The 18,924-nt window shown below is 40.6% G+C and overlaps 1 protein-coding gene across 1 annotated transcript; it reads right to left on the bottom strand.

The window, feature by feature from the left end:
- Positions 1 to 6,524: 6,524 nt before the first annotated feature.
- On the bottom strand, positions 6,525 to 18,772 carry LOC110004346 (NLR family CARD domain-containing protein 3-like). Its single transcript, XM_029282756.2, has 11 exons — positions 18,623 to 18,772; positions 17,055 to 17,162; positions 16,663 to 16,776; positions 15,313 to 15,426; positions 14,030 to 14,090; positions 13,633 to 13,861; positions 11,582 to 13,382; positions 11,325 to 11,498; positions 10,357 to 10,530; positions 8,628 to 8,674; positions 6,525 to 8,506 (listed from the first exon to the last, which is right to left on the bottom strand). The coding sequence occupies exons 1-11, from the start codon at positions 18,700 to 18,702 to the stop codon at positions 7,968 to 7,970; spliced, it is 3,441 nt and encodes a 1,146-aa protein (XP_029138589.2). The 5' UTR covers positions 18,703 to 18,772; the 3' UTR covers positions 6,525 to 7,967.
- Between the last annotated feature and the right edge of the window lie 152 nt (positions 18,773 to 18,924).

Genomic DNA, 18,924 nt, shown 5'->3' with positions numbered 1-18,924 from the left:
CCGGGATAACTGTTGCTTTACTCATGATGTTAACCTGGGATAACTGTTGCTTTCTCAAGATGTTTACCCAGGATAACTGTTGCTTTACTCATGATGTTAACCCGGGATAACTGTTGCTTTCTCAAAATGTTAACCCGGGATAACTGTTGCTTTCTCAAGATGTTAACCCAGGATAACTGTTGCTTTACTCATGATGTTAACCCGGGATAACTGTTGCTTAACTCATGATGTTAACCCAGGATAACTGTTGCTTTACTCATGATGTTAACCCGGGATAACTGTTGCTTAACTCATGATGTTAACCCAGGATAACTGTTGCTTTACTCATGATGTTAACCCGGGATAACTGTTGCTTTACTCATGATGTTAACCCGGGATAACTGTCGCTTTACTCATGATGTTAACCCAGGATAACTGTTGCTTTACTCATGATGTTAACCCGGGATAACTGTCGCTTTACTCATGATGTTAACCTGGGATAACTGTCGCTTTCTCAAGATGTTAACCCAGGATAACTGTTGCTTTACTCATGATGTTGACCCGGGATAACTGTCGCTTTCTCAAGATGTTGACCCGGGATAACTGTTGCTTTCTCAAGATGTTAACCCGGGATAACTGTCGCTTTCTCAAGATGTTAACCCGGGATAACTGTCGCTTTCTCAAGATGTTAACCCGGGATAACTGTCGCTTTCTCAAGATGTTAACCCGGGATAACTGTCGCTTTCTCAAGATGTTAACCCGGGATAACTGTCGCTTTCTCAAGATGTTAATCCGGCATAACTGTCGCTTTCTCAAGATGTTCACCCGGGATAACTGTTGCTTTCTCAAGATGTTAACCCAGGATAACTGTTGCTTTACTCATGATGTTAACCCAGGATAACTGTCGCTTTCTCAAGATGTTAATCCGGCATAACTGTCGCTTTCTCAAGATGTTAACCCGGGATAACTGTCGCTTTCTCAAGATGTTAATCCGGCATAACTGTCGCTTTCTCAAGATGTTCACCCGGGATAACTGTTGCTTTCTCAAGATGTTAACCCGGGATAACTGTCGCTTTACTCATGATGTTAACCCGGGATAACTGTCGCTTTACTCATGATGTTAACCCGGGATAGCGCCGCCAACCAGTCATGCTAACTAGTTCTTCAGCAAATCAACAGACACTTTGCAAACATCGCGAGAATTCACGGAGCGCTCTTGGCGCTTTTTTTTCTAACGGTTTGGAGGTTCTCACAGACAGACTTGAGGGGACAGGATGATGTGAGTAAAATATCAAATTCATATTTCTAGTTGAGTCAGCCTGCTAGAGAAATTATACTTGTCTTATAATAATGTTTTTAATTACTTTGTTTGCTGTTTTTATTTTCTGAATGTGTGATTTTGACAAGCTAAGTTAGCTAGCACGAGCCTGTAGCATGACGGCTAGCTAACTACGTGACCTGCTCTGGTCAATGATTTGAAATTCAGTCATATATTTGTAATTTTCCAGTAATAATTGCAGATAAAATCAGTGCTGCCTAATGTTAATATTAGGGGTGTTTTACACTCGCTGTTATCCTGTATTCTCAGTCTGACACATAGAAATATAACGTTAGCTCTGTGTTTTAAAGATACATTCACAAATGATATCAGTTATAGCTCGCAGCACATTCACAGCCTGACTTCACATACACACAGTTTAAACTTGATTTACCTCACTGTTTTCTTCAGTACCATGACTGTGATTTGATCTGACACGTTTGAATATTTTTCTATTTGAAAAGAAGAAAATTTAAGATTCTAATGTTAAAGAATTTTTGTTGCATGCGTGACTCAAAGTTATTATAATGTGACAGTATTAAAAATGTACAGTGTGCACCGCTGGACAAAAAGGCTCAGACAATTTTACATCTCTAACCTGTTATTGTACATCCCTCATAAGAGACAAAGAGAGAGAGAGTCTGTGTCAGTCTATAGTAGTCTGTAACAGTCTATGGTAGTCTGTAACAGTCTATGGTAGTCTGTAACAGTCTATGGTAGTCTGTGACAGTCTATGGTAGTCTGTAACAGTCTATAATAGTCTGTGACAGTCTATGGTAGTCTGTAACAGTCTATGGTAGTCTGTGACAGTCTATGGTAGTCTGTAACAGTCTATAATAGTCTGTGACAGTCTATGGTAGTCTGTAACAGTCTATGGTAGTCTGTGATAGTCTATGGTAGTCTGTGTGATAGTCTATGGTAATCTATGAAGGTCTATCGTAGTCTGTAACAGTCTATGGTAGTCTGTGATAGTCGATGGTAGTCTTTGATAGTCTATGGTAGTCTGTGACAGTCTATAGTAGTCTGTGATAGTCTATGGTAGTCTGACAGTCTATGGTAGTCTGTGTCAGTCTATGGTGGTCTGTGACAGTCTATGGTAGTCTGTAACAGTCTATGGTAGTCTGTGATAGTCTATAGTAGTCTGTGACAGTCTATGGTAGTCTGTGACAGTCTATGGTAGTCTGTAACAGTCTATGGTAGTCTGTGACAGTCTATGGTAGTCTGTAACAGTCTATGGTAGTCTGTAACAGTCTATGGTAGTCTGTGACAGTCTATGTTAGTCTGTAACAGTCTATAATAGTCTGTGACAGTCTATGGTAGTCTGTAACAGTCTATGGTAGTCTGTGACAGTCTATGGTAGTCTGTAACAGTCTATAATAGTCTGTGACAGTCTATGGTAGTCTGTAACAGTCTATGGTAGTCTGTGATAGTCTATGGTAGTCTGTGTGATAGTCTATGGTAATCTATGAAGGTCTATCGTAGTCTGTAACAGTCTATGGTAGTCTGTGATAGTCGATGGTAGTCTTTGATAGTCTATGGTAGTCTGTGACAGTCTATAGTAGTCTGTGATAGTCTATGGTAGTCTGACAGTCTATGGTAGTCTGTGTCAGTCTATGGTGGTCTGTGACAGTCTATGGTAGTCTGTAACAGTCTATGGTAGTCTGTGATAGTCTATAGTAGTCTGTGACAGTCTATGGTAGTCTGTGACAGTCTATGGTAGTCTGTGATAGTCTATGGTAATCTGTGATAGTCTATGGTAGTCTGTGAAAGTCTATGGTAGTCTGTGACAGTCTATGGTAGTCTGTGATAGTCTATAGTAGTCTGTGACAGTCTATGGTAGTCTGTCACAGTCTATGGTAGTCTGTGATAGTCTATGGTGGTCTGTGACAGTCTATAGTAGTCTGTGACAGTCTATAGTAGTCTGTGACAGTCTATGGTAGTCTGTGACAGTCTATGGTAGTCTGTGATAGTCTATAGTAGTCTGTGACAGTCTATGGTAGTCTGTGACAGTCTATGGTAGTCTGTGACAGTCTATGGTAGTCTGTGATACTCTATGGTAATCTGTGATAGTCTATGGTAGTCTGTGAAAGTCTATGGTAGTCTGTGACAGTCTATGGTAGTCTGTGATAGTCTATAGTAGTCTGTGACAGTCTATGGTAGTCTGTCACAGTCTATGGTAGTCTGTGATAGTCTATGGTGGTCTGTGACAGTCTATAGTAGTCTGTGACAGTCTATAGTAGTCTGTGACAGTCTATGGTAGTCTGTGACAGTCTATGGTAGTCTATGTTAGTCTGTGACATTCTATGGTAGTCTGTATCAGTCTATGGTAGTCTGTGACAGTCTATGGTAGCCTATAGTAGTCTGTGACAGTCTATGGTAGTCTGTATCAGTCTATGGTAGTCTGTGACAGTCTATGGTAGCCTATAGTAGTCTGTGACAGTCTATGGTAGTCTATGATAGTCTGTGACAGTCTATGGTAGTCAATGGTAGTCTATGATAGTCTGTGACAGTCTATGGTAGTCAATGGTAGTCTGTGACAGTCTATAATAGTCTGTGACAGTCTATGGTAGTCTGTAACAGTCTATGGTAGTCTGTGATAGTCTATGGTAGTCTGTGACAGTCTATAATAGTCTGTGACAGTCTATGGTAGTCTGTAACAGTCTATGGTAGTCTGTGACAGTCTATGGTAGTCTGTAACAGTCTATAATAGTCTGTGACAGTCTATGGTAGTCTGTAACAGTCTATGGTAGTCTGTGACAGTCTATGGTAGTCTGTAACAGTCTATAATAGTCTGTGACAGTCTATGGTAGTCTGTAACAGTCTATGGTAGTCTGTGATAGTCTATGGTAGTCTGTGTGATAGTCTATGGTAATCTATGAAGGTCTATCGTAGTCTGTAACAGTCTATGGTAGTCTGTGATAGTCGATGGTAGTCTTTGATAGTCTATGGTAGTCTGTGACAGTCTATAGTAGTCTGTGATAGTCGATGGTAGTCTATGGTAGTCTGTGACAGTCTATGGTAGCCTATGGTAGTCTGTGACAGTCTATGGTAGTCTATGATAGTCTGTGACAGTCTATGGTAGTCAATGGTAGTCTATGATAGTCTGTGACAGTCTATGGTAGTCAATGGTAGTCTGTGACAGTCTATAATAGTCTGTGACAGTCTATGGTAGTCTGTAACAGTCTATGGTAGTCTGTGATAGTCTATGGTAGTCTGTGACAGTCTATAATAGTCTGTGACAGTCTATGGTAGTCTGTAACAGTCTATGGTAGTCTGTGATAGTCTATGGTAGTCTGTGTGATAGTCTATGGTAATCTATGAAGGTCTATCGTAGTCTGTAACAGTCTATGGTAGTCTGTGATAGTCGATGGTAGTCTTTGATAGTCTATAGTAGTCTGTGACAGTCTATGGTAGTCTGTCACAGTCTATGGTAGTCTGTGATAGTCTATGGTGGTCTGTGACAGTCTATAGTAGTCTGACAGTCTATGGTAGTCAATGGTAGTCTGTGACAGTCTATGGTAGTCTGTGACAGTCAATGATAGTATGTAACAGTCTATAGTAGTCTGTGATACTCTATGGTAGTATTTGTCAGTCTATGGTGGTCTGTGACAGTCTATGGTAGTCTGCGGGAGTCTATAGTAGTCTTTGATCGTCTATGGTAGTCTGTGTCTCCTGCAAAACTCAGGAGATTACCCGGAGGGCTATCGTGCAGAGCCGAATTTTTGCTCAGACTTCACCCAGAGTTTCTCCTGCCAGACCCCTGGTATTTTTTCTGCAGCAAGTCAGAGTGGGCCGATTTCCCGGAGAATTCACCTCGAGCCAATAGGAGGGAGAGTGACGTTTTACGGATTCTTATGCACGGTGCCTGCACACGACTACTATGACCTCCGTGCTCTAATTAAACGGCTGCATTATGTTTTCTGTTCTTCAGTATGTTGTTCTCCTCTCTTTTGTGGAAGTTGTCATTCCATTGGACTACACATAGCATTGATATAAAGGCAAATATTCTCATCATAGCGTCGTGTAGCGGATGCTGTTGCTTTGTCCACACGTCACCTTACCTGCTTTGTAGTGGGACCATCAGAAGTAACTAATCCCATTCATACGCTGCAGACGAAGCTGAGGGAGCAATTAGGGGTTAAGTGTCTTGCCCAAGGTCACATCAGACATGTTGCTGCAACTGGGGATTGAACCCTTGACCTTCTGGTTGTAAGCCTACGACTTTACCAACTGAGCCAATGCGTTACATTGCTAAAACGTTGAGATTCGTGACCTTGCGATTCATGACGTCATGATCCGGTATGTTGCGATGCGTTGTGTTGAAATATGGTTTGTTGTGATCAGTTACGCTGCGATACGTTGTGATATGTGGTGTGGTGATATGTTATGTTGTGAGCCGTTGGGTTGCAGTCAACAGAAACCATTTCCTCCCAGGCTCCCCTCCTTGCTCTGTCAGAGCCGAACCAAAGTGAACAGGTGAGTGAGATCCTTATAATCAGTCATCACTGTGAACACGCCGACCACCGATAACAACAGGACAGTAAACAACTCAGTCAAACAACATGTCAGTTATAAATGTGTTTCCTTCACTCAGTTGTTGACCACTGTGGGCTCGTCATTTTGATGCTTAATAAGTTACTGTAGGACTGTTTTCTCTCATGTAAGGGTTAATAGTTCCTACGTGAGAAGGGTATGTCTGCTGTGTCGGGGGCCATGATGTAATACAAATGTCTACCAGCAGGTGTCACGGTTTCCATTTGTGTAATCAGGTCAGATCATCACATTTAAATCTGTTTATCCGTCTGAGGAGTTCTGTTCTCGTGTGTTTGTAACTCAGACTGTTTCTGTTAAAATATGGACATTTGGGGCGCTGGTGGCGCAGTGGTTAGTGCGCGCGCCCCATGCATGGAGGCTGTCGTCTCAAGCGGGCGGCCTGGGTTGACAGCCCACCTGTGGCTTCCTTCTCGCATGTCTTTCACCTCTCTCTCTCCCTGATTTCCGGCTCTATCCACTGTCCTATCTCTCCATTAAAGGCATAAAAAAGCCCAAAAATAAATCTTAAAAAAAAAAAAAATGATCCAATGAGTGCTGTGATTTAAATTGATCCTGTATAGTGACTGCAGACATTTATGACCTGCTCCTTTAATGTACCAGTGCCTCATAGTGTTTTATTTGTTATTACAGACTGATGACGATACTGAAAGTTGAAATATTACTGGACCCAAAGGCAGTTTAAAGTAAGTAAAGTTTATTTATCCTTTTTACAGACAACGTGCTTCACATCAACAAAATACAACATACAGTAGAATAAAAACAGAAATAAACAAATAGTTCATGAACAACATTATAAAATCCTGCTATGACCAGGAGCAATAATTGGCACAGTAAAACAGATCAGTAGGTAGACTGGGTGGACCTGATCACCCATAGGCCGGTCTAAACATCAATGTTTTCAGCTGCAGTTTGAAAGACTCAAGAGAGTCAGAAGAACATAAAGAGATGGGCAGGGAATTCCAAAGATTAGTGCCATGGCCTCAAACACACAATAACCAAGAGTTTAAAAATGTGTCTGTTGGACAGACGGCAGGTGAGGGAGTGATGTCATCACGATACAATCAGTCAGTTGATCTTTATTTATATAGCACCAGTTCACCAGCAGCGCTGTGAATGATTGTTGACTTTTAACATCCGTGTACATCAGTGATCATCAAATGGTGGCCCACGGGACACATCCGGCCCTGCAAAGCTTCCCATCAGGCCCCCAGAATATAACAAATTGTACATATGAGGGATGTTAATGATTAATCGCTGTTAAGAATTTAACAGATTAAAAATGTATTAACTGACAAGCCGCCTGTGCACCTCACATTGCCTCACATCCTGGTCAAAAAGTTACACTTGAACACACCGCAAAGACTACAGTGTGTGCCCATGATGACAATAATTATTCAGAGTTATTTTGTTTTGTTCCAGACTGAAAACATGTTAATTTATGCTGTAAAAACAGCTTTTTCCACCTGTTTAGTGTAGTATGTGACTTCCTCTGCTTCTGGAGTCAGCATCAAGGGACACTCAACAAACTGCAGGATTTTGCACTGTAATAATGTGACTTCTACTCATTTGACCATTTTCTTAAAAACAACGCTGTGACAATAAGTGACAGAGACATACACTCCCGCCACGGAACAGAATTGCGCTGCAGACAACGCCTGGTGCTGAAGTGAAGCACTGTCAGAGCAGCGACAGGTATCACCAGAATCAACTCCTCTCCAGCTGTTTTTTCTTAAAAAAAAACAGTTAATTTTAACAAACCTGTACAGTATGATTTTGCTAAAGAGAGAGAGACAGAGAGACAGAGACTTTTACTAAAATGTCTACAGCGATGCATCAACTACAGATTTGGCATCTTTTTGATTTTCTGTATGTAGTCTACATTATTCTTAAACAGACAAAGGAAATGATCTGTGAAAGTCATGTTGATCGATCAGACTCAAAGTGTGAGCTTTGATTTGCATCCCTCACGAAGATTGCCAGAATCAGTTTTGTAAGACGAGGATGAAAATGATTTCATCTGGACGGCAGCTCTTTAATGGTTCACTGCAGTGACGACTGGTATTCCAGAAGATGTGAGTTTTTAATGGTTTTTGTCGAGAGGAGGAGACTATCACTCCTACAGAGAACACAGAGACACTGAAGAACCAGGCGACCACATTGTAAACCCAGGATACAGAGGTTCAGTGAAGGTGGTGTTGAAGGTGTAGAGGTGGATAAGGGTGTTCAAGAAGACTCTGTAGAAGGACAGAGAGCCAGCATGACAGTCCACATACACTGCTACTCTGTTAGAGACAGAGGAGGAGGAGGAGAGAGGGAGAGCTGTTTTACTGCCATTGTGACGGACAGAGAAACCTTCATCACAGCAGGTCAGACTCCAGGACTGATCGTTCCATCCAAACAAACAGTCATCACTGTTTCCTTTCCTTTTGATTCCTCTGTAAGACACTGATATATAAACATCTCCTCTCCAATCAACCTCCCAGTAACAGCGACCAGTCAGACCATTTCTACACAGCAGCTGAGGCCATTTGTAAAATCTGTCTGGATGATCAGGGTATGACTGATCCTCTGTCACACGTGTCACCTCCCTGTTGTTGTCAGACAGTTTGAGGTTTCTGTGTGCTGTGTTTGGATCCAGTGTGAGTTCACAGAAATCTGACGGAGATAAAAAGACACAAAGCAGGAGTTTATCATCAGACACACCTGAAGGTTTCATTCTTTGTCACCTGACAGTCAGCTGTTTGGTCATCATGAGTCAAACTGATTCCACACTTACACTTCTTCAGGCCAGGTTTTAACCTCTGCTCTCCACCATGGTCCATCCTGGAGGAAGAAACACAGTTAGAGTGATTATCTGTCCAACATGAGTCCTAACTGCTGTTCAACATGTTCAAGAATATATTTTTTAGATTTTTTATTATTTTTTGGCATTCACTAAAGATGAGTTCATAAATCTGTGGAACATGGAAATAATTAAATGTACCACAATACAGAAGAAAACAATGATATTTATATTTTATTTTAAAATGTTTTTGAGATTACTCACATATATTCACATTTTTAATATCGCTGTTCAGGGTTATAGAAACCTTGACAAGGGTTATTCTACTAACCCAGGGATCAGTGCATTAATATACAGAGTTGTCATGAAGGGTTAGGTTTCCTTGTGGTTCTTTATCCTAGTGTTGCTTGTTTCCCTTGTGCGTTTTTGTCTTAATGTTTCATAGTTTAGTCTTTAGTGTTCTTGTGTGTTTTTGCTACTTTCTTGTGTCTTCAGTGTTTCATAATTTAGTCTGTAGTTCTCCTCAGTGTTTCTTGTATTTTATTCCTGCCTCTGTGTGTGCCCCTGATTGTCCTCACCTGTGTCTTGTTAGTCTCACCTGTGTCCGATTACCCCATGTCTATTTAGTCTCTGCTGACCCCTGCGCCCTTGTCTGAGGACCTGGCGACTCCTGCGCCCTCATCAGAGGCCCTGCTGACTCCTGCTCCCTCGTCAGGCATCAAATGTTTCCAAATCAACAGACTTGAATTTATCCTTCAGCGTTGATCACTGCAGTCTGATCAGCTCCGTGTGGCGTGCACGTTCTTCAACTAAGTACACTCAGTTGAACGACTTTTGATATGAGTCTGGCAGTCCGTTCTTCTACGTGTCCGCAATATCGTAATCTAACTCTGTCACTGACTTTTCATGCGCCGTGAATCTGTGCATAATTCAAGGAATCATTTTAGCGCTGCTCCATGGTTAAACCAGCGGACCTCTGTATGATCGGGCAGCCTGTTTGTGATATCGTTTTCAGATAAGAAGGAAATGTTTAGTAATAGTGAAATTTTTACAGTCAGATGAGAGCTGGTGATAAAGGCACAACAGCAGGCTACTGCATTTAGAAGTGATGTCGCGCTGAAACACTTTAACCTCTGGGTGAACTAAAAATGAACCAAATGTAAATAAAAAATATTAAATTTAAATGACTGTTTTTACAATAATCAGAGGTAAAATAAGTCGGGAGATGCCAGAGCTCAACACCGGTGTCTGTAACCTTCACTTAGTCTGGATGTGTGGAGACGGTCTGGGCCGTTACGCATGACGGAAAGGGGTGTTTCTTTCAGTCCAGTTAGTATCAGCATTTTACCCTTTTATGTTGCTATACTTATTATTATTTATTTAAAATATTTCTTTTAAGAAAAAGATCTCATAAAAATATTTTTCACAAATGTAGAGCGCACGAACTGCTCCTGCTTTTCGTTAATCAGTAAACAGGCTGAACAAAAAGAGAGAGGTGGCACAGAATACAGGTAGGAGAGATAGAAGGCGCTGTATTTCTTTAGCCGAATTTGCTCATAAATTGGCAGAAGTGTATCAGAGCTACGGGACTTAACCACATGACCTCAGCAGTTACCATTTTCACATACTCACCACAGCTCATGAATGTAAACTTAATAATCTTGACATTAAGAAAATCAGTTTAATACACATTAGATGGAGTGCTCCTGTTATCTGTTTATACCTGAGAGTGTCCAGTCTCCAGAGTGGATCCTCCAGTCCAGCCAGCAGGAACTTCTCTCCTGAGTCTCCTGGATGATTGTAGCTCAGGTCCAGCTCTCTGAGGTGGGAGGGGTTGGCCCTCAGAGCTGAGGCCAGAGAGGAACAGCCTTCCTCTGTGATCAGACAGCCTGACAGACTAGAGTTTAAAAACATGGTTAGCTAAATCATATCAGTGTAAAAATCCCACAGAAGTTGGGAATCTTCGCTTGTTATGACCTAAAGGTACGAAGAATTTAAACTATGTCTGTGTGATATACATTTAAGCATCACTATGGCGATGCCAATGTGTGCATATATGCAATAGTGTTTGTAGGATGTGTGGTCTTTAAACATGAAACTGAAACTCATCGTGATTGAAATTTAATGACGCTTGATGCAAAAACAAAAACTGGACAGTTTCTTGCTTTCAATGAAATTTTATAAAATTATGTATGTTATCCCATTAGAGCAGCTATTTATCAGAGTACACAGTGAACTGATGCTGTGGATGATAAAGTCTGTGAGTCACCTGCCAAGAAACATGCAATACTGCTGCCATACATGATAACAGGTGTATGATGGAGGAAGCTTTTGAGTATGTATATTCAGTTTATATAGTTAAAGATCATCTGAGCTGAGGACCATATCCTAACATGGCTCTGTAGCCAATGAAGTCTTTAGAGTTGTGTAAGCTGACAGGTAGAAGGAGATGGTGAGTATTGTTTCAAACTGTTTCAGTCAGCGGGTTAATCACTCAAATTAAACTTGCATTTGAACGTCATTAAAAATGGTTGATGATGAATGAAGTCCAAGATTAAAAACCGGAATTACATTTCTATAATAATCAATCACAAACATTTCATTAACATTGAAATATACAGTATATTACAAACAAAAACAATCACTGAAGCCCTGATTAAGACAAGTGTTAAACAAACAACGGATACTGACCTGAGAGTCTCCAGTCTACATTGTGGAGTTTCTAGTCCAGCAGACAACAACTGCACCCCTGAATCCTGTAGGTCGTTGTTACTCAGGTCCAGCTCTCTCAGACTGGAGGACTGGGAACTGAGGACTGAAGACAAAGCTTCACAGCTTCTCTCTGAGAGGTTACAGCCACTCAACCTGAGGAAGAATGAGTGATGAGCAAAAACAAAATATTTCATTCGTCATGAACATATAAATAAATATTTAATTAATCCACCTACAGAGCTTTGTTGGAGGCTTTGACCACAGGCAGCAGCCTCAGAAGAGCCTCCTCTGAAGCAGAGTATTTCTTCAGGTCAAATTCATCCAGTTCTTTTTCTGATGACAGTAAGATGAAGACCAGAGCTGACCACTGAGCAGGAGACAGTTTATCTGTGGAGAGAAGTCCTGAACTCAGGGACTGTTGGATCTCCTCCACTAGAGAACGATCATTCAGTTCATTCAGACAGTGGAACAGATTGATGCTTTTCTCTGCAGATAGATCCTCACTGATCTTCTTCTTGATGTACTGGACTGTTTCCTGATTGGTCTGTGAGCCACTTACTGTTTGTGTCAGAAGACCTCTCAGGAGATTCTGATTGGTCTCTAGAGAAAGACCAAGGAGGAAGCGAAGGAACAAGTCCAGGTGTCCATTTGGACTCTGTAAGGCCTGGTCCACAGCACTCTGGTGGAGATGTTTTAGTTTATGTCTGTCTCCAAAGATTTGAGACATCCTGGATGTTTTTTCTTCTGACATTAGATTGACTCCAGAGTTGTTGAAGGTCAGATAGACATGAAGAGCAGCCAGAAACTCCTGAACACTCAGATGGATGAAGCAGAACACTTTGGTCTGGTACAGTCCGCTCTCCTCTTTAAAGATCTGTGTGAACAGTCCTGAGTACACTGAGGCTGCTCTGATATCAATGCCACACTCTGTCAGGTCTGAGTCATAGAAGATCAGGTTTCCTTTCTGCAGCTGCTCAAAAGCCAGTTTTCCCAGAGACTCAATCATCTTCCTGCTCTCTGGACTCCAGTGTGGATCTGTCTCAGCTCCTCCATCATACTTGATGTTCTTCAGTTTGGACTGAACCACCAGGAAGTGGATGTACATCTCAGTCAGGGTCTTGGGCAGCTCTCCTCCCTCTCTGGTCTTCAGCACATCCTCCAGAACTGTAGCAGTGATCCAGCAGAAGACTGGGATGTGGCACATGATGTGGAGGCTTCTGGATGTCTTGATGTGGGAGATGATTCTGTTGGCCTGCTCCTTATCTCTGAACCTCTTCCTGAAGTACTTCTTCTTCTGTGGGTCAGTGAACCCTCTGACCTCTGTCACCATGTCAACACACTCAGGAGGGATCTGATTGGCTGCTGCAGGTCGTGTGGTTATCCAGAGGTGAGCAGAGGGAAGCAGTTTCCCCCTGATGAGGTTTGTCAGCAGCACATCCACTGAGGTGGACTCTGTGACATCAGTCAGGGTCTGGTTGTTTTTAAAGTCCAGAGGAAGTCGACACTCATCCAGACCGTCAAAGATGAACACAACCTGGAACTCTTCAAACCTGCAGATTCCTGCTTCTTTGGTTTCAGGAAAGAAGTGATGAACAAGTTCCACCAAGCTGAACTTTTTCTCTTTCAGCACATTCAGCTCTCTGAAAGTGAATGGAAATGTGAACTGTATGTCCTGGTTGGCTTTGTCTTCAGCCCAGTCCAGAGTGAACTTCTGTGTTAAGACTGTTTTCCCGATGCCAGCCACTCCCTTTGTCATCACTGTTCTGATTGGTTCATCTCTTCCAGGTGAGGCTTTAAAGATGTCTTCTTGTCTGATGGTTGTTTCTGGTCTGTCTGGTTTCCTGGATGCTGTTTCAATCTGTCTGACCTCGTGTTCATCATTGACCTCTCCAGTCCCTCCCTCTGTGATGTAGAGCTCTGTGTAGATCTGCTTCAGAAGGGTTGGGTTTCCTGCTTTAGCAATCCCCTCAAACACACACTGGAACTTCTCCTTTAGATTAGACTTCAGTTTACATCTGCACTCTGAAGCTACAGCTCCTGAATGAATAAATAAGAGATGTAATTAATCAGCTGCAATCAATCAGAACAATTTAAACTTTGAGACTTCAGCATGGTTTTTCTTTTCTTTCTCTCTGAAATCTCTTCAGCCCATCAGTATGAACTGTTTCTCTCAGTTCATAGATCTGATATAAATATGTTCTTCATATTAACAGCTGAGTTTTAAATGTAAACAATGTTGCCTCCATTTCCTCTTTCCATCATGTGAAATCTGTTAAAATCCTCTTACTGCTCTGCAGGCAGTCAGCCAGCTTCTCCTGCTTCATTCTCCTCAGGAAGTGCAGAGTGATCTTCAGAAAAGCCTCTCTGCTGCTCCTCCTCTGCTCCTCCTCCTCACTGTCCAACACCTCCTCATTCTCAGTCTGACTCTCTAAGCATTCTGGGTAATCTGGACTCAGAACTCTCTGGACTCTCTTCAGCTCATTTTTCACATAACTGACAATGTTCTCCTCCAGCAGCTGGAACAGAACATAATTTATATTTTGTAAAATTCTACAATGAATCATCTGTGACAGACAGAAACCTCCTGGTCTGCAGATTACAGCATGAAAATGGATCACAATAGTGGTTCAGTGATGGTCAGTGGACTGTATAATGAAAAGATGTGTGTTTGTTCATTTACACACCATTAATATGGAGTCCAGGCTGGTCTGACCACTGGGAGCCTCAAAGTCCTGCTGATGAACTCTGTGGAGAAAACTCACAGAAGTTTTGCTTTAAGAAATAATTCTGGTAGAAGCACAGCATGAAAAAGTCAGTTTCTGTAGCATGAAGATTTAACCTTCATTAATGGGCGTGTGGAGACCAGGGGTCGAATTTATAACCGTTTCGTACGCACAAAATGGGGCCTCTATAATAGTCAACGTGTGCGCTACCTGTAGTCATTGACAGAGCCGCTCTGTCACAATAATATAAGGCTCAAATGAAAGAGAAATGTTCACAACTCCAGTTAATAGAATGGAACTTGGTGACAGGAGATATTTCAATTAGCTCAGTGCCTTAAGTACAGTATTTAGCACAAAGCTAAACACAAAAGTATAACGTCCAACTTTCAGATCAGATATCCAGTAGATGTCACACTAAAGCATCTCTCAAACCAAAACAAAACTTGCCTCCACTGTCCTCCCCCACCCCTCCCTCAGTAGTCTGGCCAGGTACAGCCGTTGGTAGGACTGATCTTCATTCAGATATGAAGCCCAAAGATGATTTTATTCTAATTTCTTTGAAGTATTTTAGACCAGAAAAGTATTTACTGTTGGTTGGAAAGTCTGGCTGTTCTCCTTGAATTGCACACTTGCGATGAAACTGCAATTTTTTCTCTACAAACAGCATCCCTGAGTGGGCGGGGCCAACTCTATTCTCTCACGTAGTGGCAGGGTTAACGGTTAGAGAAGGACGGGTTGACGTGAAACAAGAACATGTGTGAAACATGTTTGATCCTCAGAGTGAAATAAACAAGCTGAAGGAAGTGTTGTCCTGTCAGTGTGAACACAGAGCTGAGAACAACAAACCCATAGCTAGCTTGACTTCACTCTCCTTTTAGAAAGCCATTCCTTAAAACAATATATTTAGTGAGGGTACATTTGATATCTGCTTGAAAAATTATTAAATATTTTTATATTGTACCTTTAACAACAAGCTAACTAGCTAAACAGCTAACACGCATTTGTCCCCTAATCAACATTAGTTGGCCACGTTTACTGAATAGTAGATGGGATGTGAGATCTTCTTGATGTGATCCATAGTGTTGAAGCAGTGTTCTGTCTGCAGTGTCCTCCTGTGGTGTTCAGAGGTACTGCAGGACTCGGTGTCAGAAGTCATTGTTATAGAAGCAGATGGTGAAAAGAAGACTGTCTTCTTTTATCAGTTTATTTGTCTTCAGTAAAGTTTTTCTTTGACTTTGTTGTACCTTGGGTTAGCTGAGGGGTGCTCATGTTTGAAATGAATGGGTAGATTCATAGACTTGTCACTCTTCATGGAAACACAGCTGGGTGCAGGAGAATCTGGAGTCTTTGGATGGATCCTGATTGAAACAAAGAATAGAGTAGACAAGATTAGTTTAAAACTTAAATCTTGAAGATTGTGGAGTTTCTTTTGTGGACAATTCCTGACATCATCATGATTGGAAAGGCTGTCAAGTGTGGCCGCAACGCCCTTTATTGGCGAAGTGCACACTACGCCTTAAAAGGCAGGAAGGCACATGAGTGCAGTGAGTAAACGAGCACAGCAGGAGGTTCATCGACAGAACTAAGAGCAGAGTGGATTTACTCACCAAATGGTGTCAGTTGTGTGCTGTATCTCTGCATTCATGTTCTAGTTATTTGGCTGTTTAAGTTATGCTGAGCTAAGCTAACAAGCACATTACCTGCTAATGCTAGTTTAGCCATTGCATTCTGTGAATTAAGGAGCTTGAACTGTGTTAACAGCGATAAATGCATTCTTTTGAGTGGAATTATGTTTATGTTGTAACTTAAAATGCAGAGTGTATCTTCTTCTGGTGTAGTTGTAAGGTAGTTCATAAAAGCTCCTGTATTTACTGGTGTGATGTCACGGCCATGTATGTTTAAGATATTTTGCTACTTTGTTTGATGATGGTATGTGGCATCCTTTTGTTTTCTCATCCAGACCACACACATACAGTGCTTCACAAATGTATTAGACCACCTGTCAGAAAAACTAGAAAACATAAATATTTTAGAAATCTTTCAAAAATGTATTAAAAACCAAACATGTTATTGTTTATCTGGCAAATAAACTGAAACAACTAAATAGTTATTTTTTTCACACAAAATAACCACAAATCTTAATATTTAGTATGGCCTCCTTTACAACCTCCGTGGTTCCGGAAAGTCGCTACATTCCTGAAACATTTTCTTCTGGACAAGGATTGTGAGGAGAGCAAATAAAACGTGATGTATTTTTTGGTTTGTTGTAGTTACATTGCTGGGATCAAATATGGTCAGCCTGAAGCAGAAAGCTGAATAGTGGAAGGGATGTGAGATAATGTTGATGTGATCCATAGTGTTACTGTAAGTTCAGAGGGTCAGTGTTCGTCCTGCAGTGCCCTCCTATGGTGTTCAGAGGTACTGCAGGACTCACAGTCAGTCAGAAAATAAGTTTGTCTCTTTTCTGTAAAGTTTTCATTTCTAAAAAGAGGTTAAAGAAATGAGAAATGTTCAAGCCCGTCTGTGTTGTCAAAAGATTTAAGTTAGTTAAGGAGATGTATAACAAGCAAATGGAGGCTATGACTTTGTTGTACCTTGGGTTAGCTGAGGGGTGCTCATGTTTGAAATGAATGGGTAGATTCATAGACTTGTCACTCTTCATGGACACACAGCTGGGCTCAGGAGAATCTGGAGTCTTTGGATGGATCCTGATTGAAACAGAATAGATTAGACAAGATTAGTTTAAAACTTAAACATTGGACTTCAATACAACACACCCAGAGCTCCTAATGTGAAACATGATGGTGGAATGACTTCAACCAAGTTCAGATTCTAATATAAAGAATTATAAAAATGTTCTAAATATGAGGTGAAATTGAGATTTACACAGAAACGAGTTCTAATGCTCCCTAGAGGTCAAACTTTAGTTTGAACTCTTCTTTTAAAAGTTTATTAACAATGTGAAAACCCTACATTACATTCTTACATTTTTTTGGCATGCTGTTGTCCATCTTTGAAATCATGAGATTCTTTCGGTGGAGGTTCATCTTCATGTCCAGGTTGAGCGGAGTGTGGTCTGTTCTGCTGCTTTGGACTTCAACACACAGAGAGAGAGAGCATCGATTGTGAATAATGAAGCTGTAGTTATATTTTGCTTGTTTGTTTATTTAACAACTAATATCAAACAACACAAACTGAAAACTGTCTTATACATACAGTAGCTCAACATACGTTTTTTTTTCACTTATAATTTAGTAGTACCCATCAACTAGATCACAGGAAAATATATCCTATACAATTTCTTGTGTATAAATACAATCTTAACCTGCCTAATCTCATGCATGAACTTCCTGAAGTGCCTTACAGCAGCTATGATTCTGCACATGTTTCTCACCTTTGGTCAGTTTGGTTGTTCCAAGAATTTTTTACAATCAATAGTAATCCCCAATAACTTCTGTTGCCTGTTCAATAGCTGTACCACCAATAGCTAAGTGTAAACTGGGTGTTTCTTTTAACAAATATGTTGAGCCTAGTACCAAAAATGTTTTCTTTGCTGTATTAATAACCAGTTTCTTGACTGTAACCCATTTTTCAATTAATTTTAATTCCTTGTCCAAGATCATGCAAAGTTCTACGTGTTTGTGCCGATGTATACACTGTAGAATCATCTGCTTATGTTGCAATGGTGGCATGATCTAAAATTAAAGGTAAATAATTTCATTGAAAATAAAAGCCTAAACAACAACAAACAACTTCCTTGTAGCACTCCACAACTCATAGCTCTTACTTCAAAAGAACTACAATTAAAATGTACAGTATCTTCCCTCTTGGTGAGGTAACTTTTAATCAATGCAACAGCAGGTTCTTCTAAACCATAACAACTCAACAATAATAATTAAAGATTTAGTCACTGAGGTTGTAGAGTGCCCCCTTTTACAGTGCTCAAACCATTTTTAGAGATATAAGTCTGAATTTGCTCAGACTATTTTCTCTGTAATTTTACTCCAGGTGGGTAGAAAACTTATTGGTCTACTATGTTTACCAGAGAATGGTTATTTACTATTTATTGCAAGTGGTATAATTTGAGCTATTTTCCCTTTTGAAGGACAAACTTATTTTTCTGAACTTAAATTGAAATGGGAAGAGCAATCACATCAGCAACTGGTTTCAGTAGTTTCACCAAGGTTGTAAACACCTGAGGGTTGTTCCTCACTTGTCAGCAACAAATGTGTTATTGTACTAATGCCAACATTTTAAAGTTGAAATTTACATGATTTGTTACTCATTTTTTATTTTATTAACCTACTAGAAATGTCATTTTCATTTGTCCATGCCATCTTGCAATTTTTAAATGTTATTGTTAAAACATATACTCAAATAATTTGAAAAATCAATTGTTTTAAAAGAAAAATTCCTTCTGCTTCCAAGAAGGATGTTGTTGATTTAGCTCTTCTTCTGATTAATTCATGTAGGGCATTCCATATTTTACATCTGTCTAATGTGAGTTCTGAGCTCTGATGTGGAGAAGAGTCGTGGACAGTTAGAGATCCTCACCTGGTCTGGTCTTCATGTTCCCCCCACAGAGTGGATTTAGAGGGAGGGGCTCCCTCGTCTCTGTCCTCAGACTGATTCATAGCAGAGCCCCAACCTTCTTTATAGTTTGCTTCTGTTTAAAAACTGAAGATGTAAAAGGCAAGTTTATTTATATATCACATTTCAGGAACAAGGGAAAAGAAACATCACAATAGAACATTTAAAAATGTACTTAAATAAACCATTAAGTATCACAGGCAAGATTAATTGTGTATAAAAAAGAAGCTAAAATATAAGAAGAGTTTTATAAAAGAAATTGAAAT

This window comes from Labrus bergylta, chromosome 15, assembly GCF_963930695.1.
Source record: "Labrus bergylta chromosome 15, fLabBer1.1, whole genome shotgun sequence".
In the NCBI taxonomy this organism is placed as follows: Eukaryota; Metazoa; Chordata; class Actinopteri; order Labriformes; family Labridae; genus Labrus; species Labrus bergylta.
This window is presented reverse-complemented; position numbering and strand designations above follow the sequence as displayed.